Source organism: Mesocricetus auratus, unplaced genomic scaffold (assembly GCF_017639785.1).
Source record: "Mesocricetus auratus isolate SY011 unplaced genomic scaffold, BCM_Maur_2.0 Super-Scaffold_100008, whole genome shotgun sequence".
NCBI lineage: Eukaryota > Metazoa > Chordata > Mammalia > Rodentia > Cricetidae > Mesocricetus > Mesocricetus auratus.
The window spans coordinates 11,059,219-11,067,622 of NW_024429192.1; the positions used below are offsets into that span (position 1 = coordinate 11,059,219).

Consider the following 8,404-nt stretch of genomic DNA (forward strand, 5'->3'; position numbering starts at 1 on the left):
TTTCCAATCTCGGAAACATTAAATATTTCTATGAGATTGAGTAAGGGCAGATTTGTCCATTTATAGTCGCATTTAGTCTACCTTGTGCCTAATGAAAAAGTATCTTTGTAACTATGGCACAAACTGATGAAGATGCAAAGATTCTATAAATCTCTACATCTACTTTTAAAATAATTGCTAGCATCATCCTAATTTTGAATATCTCAATAAAAACAGATACAATGTAATATTATACTGCAATTTTTTAATTTGTCCTATAAAAAAGCTTTAAGCCGATTTAAGCTTAAGCTCTTAAACACACTAAAAGTTTACATTAAGATGAAATTTTCTATTTGTTTATCCACATCTAGGCATGTACTAATCCCATCCCATTGTCCCTTTCTTTTCTTCACCCCACATGTGGACATTCTTGACTACAGTAAGGGCTACACAGATGTTGTGAGGATCCCCGAAGGAGCAACTCACATAAAAGTCCGACAGTTCAAAGCCAAAGACCAGACTAGATTCACTGCCTATTTAGCGCTGAAGAAGAAAAATGGTGAGTACCTTATCAATGGCAAGTACATGATCTCCACTTCAGAGACCATCATCGACATCAATGGTACAGTCATGAACTACAGTGGGTGGAGCCACAGAGATGATTTTTTGCATGGGATGGGCTATTCAGCCACAAAAGAAATTCTGATTGTACAGATTCTTGCAACAGACCCAACTAAAGCATTAGATGTCCGTTACAGCTTCTTTGTTCCCAAGAAGTCCACTCAAAAAGTAAACTCGGTCATTAGCCATGGCAGCAACAAAGTGGGACCACACACTCCACAGCTACAGTGGGTGACAGGCCCATGGCTGTCCTGCTCTAGGACCTGTGACACAGGCTGGCACACAAGGACCGTGCAGTGCCAGGATGGAAACCGTAAATTAGCAAAGGGATGCCTTCTCTCTCAGAGGCCTTCTGCATTTAAGCAATGTTTGCTGAAGAAATGCTAGCCTGTGGTTTGTTCTCATGCACAAAGATAACTGGAGAATCGTCACAGATATAATTGTGGTGAAGACAAGGCCTACCCAAGGCTCAGAATGTAGTGATTCAATGTCATTGTCACCAGGAGTCGGATTATGGGCAGAATCTGCTCTCTACGACCAAAACATGTACACTGCTTCTCATCATGATGGTGACCTTGGAATACAGAAAATGGGGAAGTTATGGAACATCCCTGGGCCGACACAAAAGAGACACACAATGATGAATGTAGAATTGAGGACATTAGAAATGGCAGAGAAGTTTTGTCACCTACCTCTTATAGAATGTCTTCAGAGGCATCATGATCGTGTTCAGCCATGACACACAGCTTACTTTTACTGTTTGTAAATGCATCTGCCCTTGGAATGTCACTTTATATACTGGGTCTATTAATATATATATATATATATAGTACATATTTCTATAAAAAAGTTTTTGACCAAAGTAGGTCTGCAGCTATTTCAACTACTAGCTTCCAGAAAGAGCTGTGGAAGATTTACTGGAAATTAAGAACTTGCTGCTGTTGAATACCATTTTGTGTATTGTCTGACTACAGGAGATAACATTTTAGTCAAAGAAAAAACTATTTTGACAGCAAGCATCTTCTGAGAAATTCTAAAGGGGAAAGGATCTGTGTGTATCTGGTCATTTAAGCACATCCTCAGGTCCACGCATTCTAACATTTGACTGTCTGTGTTTTTTTCAGGCAGCCAGCCGAATTATTGTATCATTGTGGTGTAGAAATTGTGTCATCCTGTGTATATGTGATCAATATCCAAGGGTCTTAATTAGTTTCCTTGTATTGGAATTTAAAAGAAAAAGTATGTCACTGTGTTTTCAATTTAAAGTTTTACAACTGCTTACTTTCTGTGGCTCCCAGCTAATATTTAAAAAGTGTAGCAACACGCAACACACAGCATCATGTTATCTGTTACATCAAGCACCTTCGGGATCAGTATACCTCTTCTCAGCCAGCCTTTAAAATATGTTTTGTGTTGACTTGTTTGTTTTTATTGACAGTTGAAAAAGTCTTATGTTTTATATTGACTAGGTCTAACAGTAATATTAAAATTACTTCATGTTTAGTCTCATCTAGAAGAAACAATCAGTATTAATTCAATTAATTCAAGAAGTCAAACTCATTAGCATTAATAATATTGTTTCCACACCATAGGCAATAATCTCACAATTTAAAAAAATATAAGCATATACCTACTGTATTAGACAACTTTCCCAATTGCAAAGTGTTTGACTATACCAGTGAGTATATAAATAATGAAATGTAAATGTTTTCAGGAAGTCTCTTACCTGCAGAAGAAGGCATTGAAAATAGTTAATAATCATAAACAGAAAATATCCTTTAGACTATACACAGCACAACCCCTCAGATAACTCAAATAATATGACGTGTTTTATTCCACTGGGAATTCTTTTTTCATTGTGAAATACAGCAAAGCAAATTATTGTATGTAAATTTTATACTGATCATACCAAATGTGCCTACTGTTAAAGATTTGCATATAAAGGTTTTAAGAAATCCTGGTTGGAATTCCACTAAATGTATGAGAGTTTATTTTTATTATAGGATATTTTAATATAAAGAATTATGTAATTGGTGACTCTATATCACCTTTATTTCAGTAGGCCAGAAAGAAAAAAGAAAGGAATCTTAATGTCTTTGATTCACGAAATTATTTTGTGAAACAGATCAACACTCTTCCAAACCAATCATCATCCTTTAGAATCTCACAGCCTGGTCTCTTTATACAAAGAAATTCAACCTATACCAAACTAGTCGCCAATACTGACTGGAGGTCTCCAAATACAGACCAGGGAATGAATCCAGTCAAACTGGTCAGAAAACAAAAGAATAAAGATCACACTGATTATTTAATGGTACAAAGAGAATGGATAGAGTTTTTAAATGTAACTTTTTCCAGTTTCGAAAACAATATGAACCAAATAGTTCAAATGTGACCAAATTCATATTTTTATCTTTTGTGGTTGTGTTAAAAGAAAATAAATGATGAGTAAGCACAATTGTCAGCTACTCTACTTTCCCATATGAGCTTCATAGTGTTTAATAGGATTTTTCAGTGGATTACTTTTCCCTACAATAATGAATTTCACTCTTCACGTTTGGAATAGTCCCAGAGAAGATATAACAAACAAACCACTATTCTATGTCTGAAGGAATTCTCTCTCCATTTTAAAATGAGAATCCAATATTGACATGGAAAATGTATATAAAACTCCTAAGGAAAGAGACACAGCAAACTAAGATTCAGAAAAGGGGAGTGTCAGGGAGGGGAAGGGCAATGGGTGATAGGGGAAACCTATACTCACTCCACTTTGATTCTGTGCTGTCTTCTGTCTTTCTATTGTGTACCTTGAAATTTCTCAAGACCTTGGATTCAGGACGATGAATAAGGACAATGCTCAGGTTTCAATATTCCTAACCTCACTTGCAAAGAAATCACTCCAGGATAAGTTCCAATGAGTGCAGGAGAGCCTAGAATGAAAGAAATCCTTGTCCTTTCAGAACAGAAAAGGTCACATTGACACTCCTTGTTGCTTGGAAGCGTAAAAGGACTGCTATAATGTACTTAACCGAGTCAACATCCGTTGCCTTCCTGTGGAAACAGTTTTGAACTAAGAATTGAGGGATAGATCCCAAATGAACAAAAAAAGTTGCAGCACTGAAAAATAAGTAATTTATTGTTTTTGCAACTGCTATGTGAATTTCTGTGATGAAATTATTTATTCTTATTTAACAAAATATGTGCAAATTCTTCTATATTTAAAATGTTTTGCTATTTTTTAATTTATGCTACTTGTTTGTGTATAAAGTGCACTTTGTGAGTTTCTGTGATGTACACCACTGATGGCTTTTGTATTGGTTTTTTTACAGAAAGCTTTCTGTGTTAAAAACAGGTGTATGTGTGCATATTCCTCATATATTTTTAATCTTCCACTCTCTGAAATTTAATCTTCCACAGCTTAGTAGTTCTCAATACTCATCACTGCATTATAGGTCATTTAAATCCTATTAACATTGGCTTTTTCAGGTATTTAATCAAGCAAGTTGCAAGTTTTTGACTAGAGGACAGATACGGTTTACAATCACCCTGCAGAAGCTAAGCCACAATGGAGAATCCGATTTCAAACAGTCTTAGTGTAAGCTTGCAATTCCAGCACTGAGGAGGTTGAGGTAGGAGGATCATGAGTTTGAAGCCAGTCTGGGATCACAGCAGCCCTCTATCTGGGGAGAAGAAACAGAATCAGTTTCATTCATGTCACTGATGAAGATATACAAGGAGCTGCTAATGCATTACATGAAAGTTATGTCTCAGTGAATTAAAGAATGATGACCGCAAAGTCTTGCAACTTTAGAAACAGCTCCATAAAACACTCTGTCATAGTATCTTCTGTCTCTAGAGATTCTATATATGATCTCAAGCAAAATGGATTCATATGATTCTAATAGTATGGGTCACAACTTTGTGTATGTATGTGACGTTCTACTAATGTCAAACTGTCCAGAGTAATAGGATCTGTAACTAGCAGGAACAGTTCTGGTAACAGCAGATCATCTGTAACTGTGAGTACACAATCCAGTTGTAGCAATAAGGCCACACACTCTTGGAGCCACTATGCAGCTCATTGGGTCAATCCCTGGCTCTGATGTCTCTCTGTGGATAACTTGTTTCTTAGCAAGTTGACAAGGTCAGTGTAACAAGTGAGAACTATAAGCAGACTCAGAAGTCCAAGGTATTCACTATGACTACATTTCATCATTGGAAACATGTTAGGTGCAACAATACTAATTCTACTCATAGTTAAGAACAATCTGCAAAACAGTACTGCCACAATGTATAAATATCATACATCTCTTTACAGTGAAAATTGGGGTCATACAAATGTGCTGCATTTTTTTTTAGTTTTCCATGGCTACAAAATAAAAGAAAGGACCATAAGAACAAAACATGTCATTGAAGACAGTTTGCAAAGCCATAAAGAGTTTTATTGTTGAAACTTACAGAAAAGGAACTTTTATGGTTTCTTTATTATTTTTCTCACTAACCAGCAATATACACTTCTAGAGAATCAAACAGATCATTTTGAGTAGTCAGCTAAAATGTGCTAATAATTCCTTATTAACATGAATTATAGACATGGATTACCACAAAACACATCAGTCTATAATCAAGCTACAAATTCTATTTAATCAAACTATGGATCCATGCATTATTCAGTCAGGGCACAGAAATAAAAATGTTTAAGTTAGTTTTAAATTTAAACATTTACAAATGTTTAAATCCACCTAACAAATTCTTGATGTGGAATATAATTCTAGTGCAGGTCCTGTGGAGGATATAATTAGGCATTTATTCATGGGGGGAGAGAATAAAACTTTGACATATATATTAGTATACCCAGTTAATTGTAATCTGTTAACATCAGCAACTTTCAATATGTTTGCTCTCTGGTCCTTACCTTATGGCTCCACTAACCAGCATGTGTGGACTACATAGAGTAAGAGGAAAGATAATACTGTTCCATCTGATTCATCACCCTGTAAAGAAAGACCCACGGTGACGCGGGAGTCTAATTCTGAGGGTGCCTGTCCTCAGAACACACTGTTTTTCACTCCGCTTTCCTTTGCCTTGTCCAATGAAAAACTGTTATTGTAACAAAGGGCTAACATCTTTGTGTTTAGTGGATAACTGTCAAACATAGTATCTCTGACTTACTTTTTAGTTCCAACATGATTCTACAATTTACAAGAAAGATCTCTAATCCTATTGGCAAGGCCAGGCACAGGTTACTCCTCGGAGTTTGGGAAGTCAACATTTCTAATGGCCATCCTATCAAAAGTATATCTGAAGGCATTTAAAATGATATCAAAACTTGGAGAAAGGTGAGAGTTTGGCCTCAGTGTTTTGAATTCCTAAGCTGTCAACAGTCCCTGAGAGAGAGAGAGAGAGAGAGAGAGAGAGAGACAGAGAGAGACAGAGACAGAGAGAGAGACAGAGACAGAGACAGAGAGAGAGACAGAGAGAGAGAGACAGAGAGAGAGAGAGAGAGAGAGAGAGAGAGAGAGTTTCTTTTTAAACTTTGTAATATGTCATGCCATAGTCAACATTTAGTGCCTGGATCTCAATGCCTTTTAAGATTTGCATTGGAAGTACTTGTACCTACACAGAGAGTGTGTTAGAATGGGGGTTCTCACCAATGTGTAGTATTTTAATGTTTGACTTCTGACTGAGAACTCTATGATCTTTTCATGGAAGTACTGCATTGTACATTCACATGTGGCACAGACATTGCTGGTGCTTCTTGTTACAATCAGGAGCTAGTAAACACCGCTTACATTTTAGTAGTGGCCCATTGGTTGAATGGTGAGAAGCATGCATAGTTTTGAGAGTAGACCTTGCAACTAGCTAAGTCAATGGTCAAGATACATCCTGTGTGGCATATGCGGTGGTATCAAAATGAGCTTCTGTAGTAGTGTCTTCAAGTAAAGCCAAATAATAAACCTGAGTAGGAATAGCTAAGGCTTTTAAAAATCTTGAAACATATTTTCTGGATAAAGAATAACGAAGCTTTACATACCTTCACTTTCTTGAAATGATGGCATGTGATGCAGTCATATGACCAAAATCTTAGGAAAGTGAGACAGGTCTTGATTAAAACGTCTCCTTGGCTTTGACACACTTAAGATTGGGGTCAGATATTTAGAACATTGGTAAATCTCAGTCTACAGTCCACACCAACTCTGCTGCTCAGAAAGATACTTTGAACTGAATGAGCTGTGTGGACCTATACTGTAATAATTTCTCATTAAGGAACACTACTCTATTTTGTGAAGCATTTTCCTATATGAAATTAAACTATAAATCTAAATGTTGTTTAGGTCAAAGCATGTACTATATATAATATGACTTGGTGTTGGAAAACATCCCTTTGTTTTTAAATATCTCATAACACTTGTAGCATGAAACCAGGTCCCTGTCATTTATCTCCTTCATCATCTACTTGAATACAGACAGGATTTTTTTTCTTAGCTAAAAACAGTGGATCTCTGGCATGTAACTTCTGGTCAGTGTGCCAGCTGTTAAAGTCTCAGTATTGAAATGTGATTACAAGCATCATAGCTGCATTATAGTTACACATAAACTTTCTACAGATATAACCTTAAGGAGTTTTTTAAGTAAGCCTAGGTTCTTAACAGAAATTTGCTAGGAGTTATACATATTTGAGAGTAAGTTTATGAATTGACTTTGTGGTGCACACTGATTCTTTTTAAACTGTGATCATTAAAAACACTGGCTTTTCATCTGATATCAAACAATGTTTTAGGATTAAGATACTTAAAATTTCTTCCAGTGTTTTAGTAATTCTTTGAAGATTTCATACAATGCATTTTGAATCCCCCTTCTCACAACTTTTCCTATAACCATCCTCTCAGCCCCTCCCCCCAGTCCTTCCACAGGATTCTGAGATTCCCTCTCCCAATGACTCCTGCTGCCCATTGAGTCTGATTTGTTTGCCCAGCTAGTCTTAGAACTAAGGTTTGCCCTGGTGTGTGGTCAAACAACAGGGTGTCATATCAATTTAAAAAAAAGCATTCCTCCTTTCCCAGCAGCTGTCAGATGTTAATGGATCCCCAGCTATAGGCAAGGATTCCTGACCATGCTTCATGCTGGGATTCAGTCAGGCTGGAGACTGTGAAGGTCCTGTGCACCCAGTGGATGTTATCAACCACCTTTGGCTCCTACAATCTTTCTGTCCCCTCTTCTCTCAAGATTCCTTTTGGGAGAAGGTGTGTCATAGGGATGCTACATTTGGAGCTGAGTGCTACGCAGTCTTTTACTCTCCACACTTTGACCATCTGAGTGTCTCTGTGTTAATTACATCTACTGCGAAGGGAAACTTCTCTGAAGAGATGGAGGAATGCTCTGAGTTATTGGTCATCAATAAGTCACTAGAGAGAACTCAATGCTGTTATTCTACTAACTGGAAAGTCTGATCCATAGGATATGAATAAGTCATCAAGAGAAAATTTAATACTGTTATTCTACCAAATGAACAAAATATTAAGATTCTCCCATTTTGTCCTTAGTAATTTCTTTTGAAGATATTATATAAAAAACTCATTGATTTTACAGGTGGCATAAAACTTACCCATTCTAATACGACTGAAATTTCTTGAGCATTTTGTTGGCTGAGGCCCTGTAACAAACACTGCAGGAACTTTCTAATGTGCTCTATCTCTATGACTTGATAATGTGGTAGCAAAATCCCAGTATTGAGAATGGCCATCGCAATGTGGTAACTGTAGCCCAAGTATCATATGCTACTGAGCACTCCTGAGGTCATCAT

General features: G+C 36.7%; 1 protein-coding gene across 2 annotated transcripts in view; it reads left to right on the plus strand.

The window, feature by feature from the left end:
- Adamts5 (ADAM metallopeptidase with thrombospondin type 1 motif 5) overlaps positions 1-7,398 on the plus strand; it is a 42,292-nt gene extending 34,894 nt beyond the window's left edge. The window contains exons 8-9 of one of the 2 annotated variants that reach the window (XM_040750546.1): positions 420-538; positions 4,087-7,398. In XM_040750546.1, the coding sequence (XP_040606480.1) occupies positions 420-538; positions 4,087-4,094 (127 nt within the window). In that variant the 3' untranslated portion in view covers positions 4,095-7,398. Of the gene's footprint in view, positions 1-419; positions 3,950-4,086 lie in introns of those variants that run through there. The other variant, XM_005073858.4, reaches the window with a different exon arrangement.
- Positions 7,399-8,404: the final 1,006 nt, after the last annotated feature.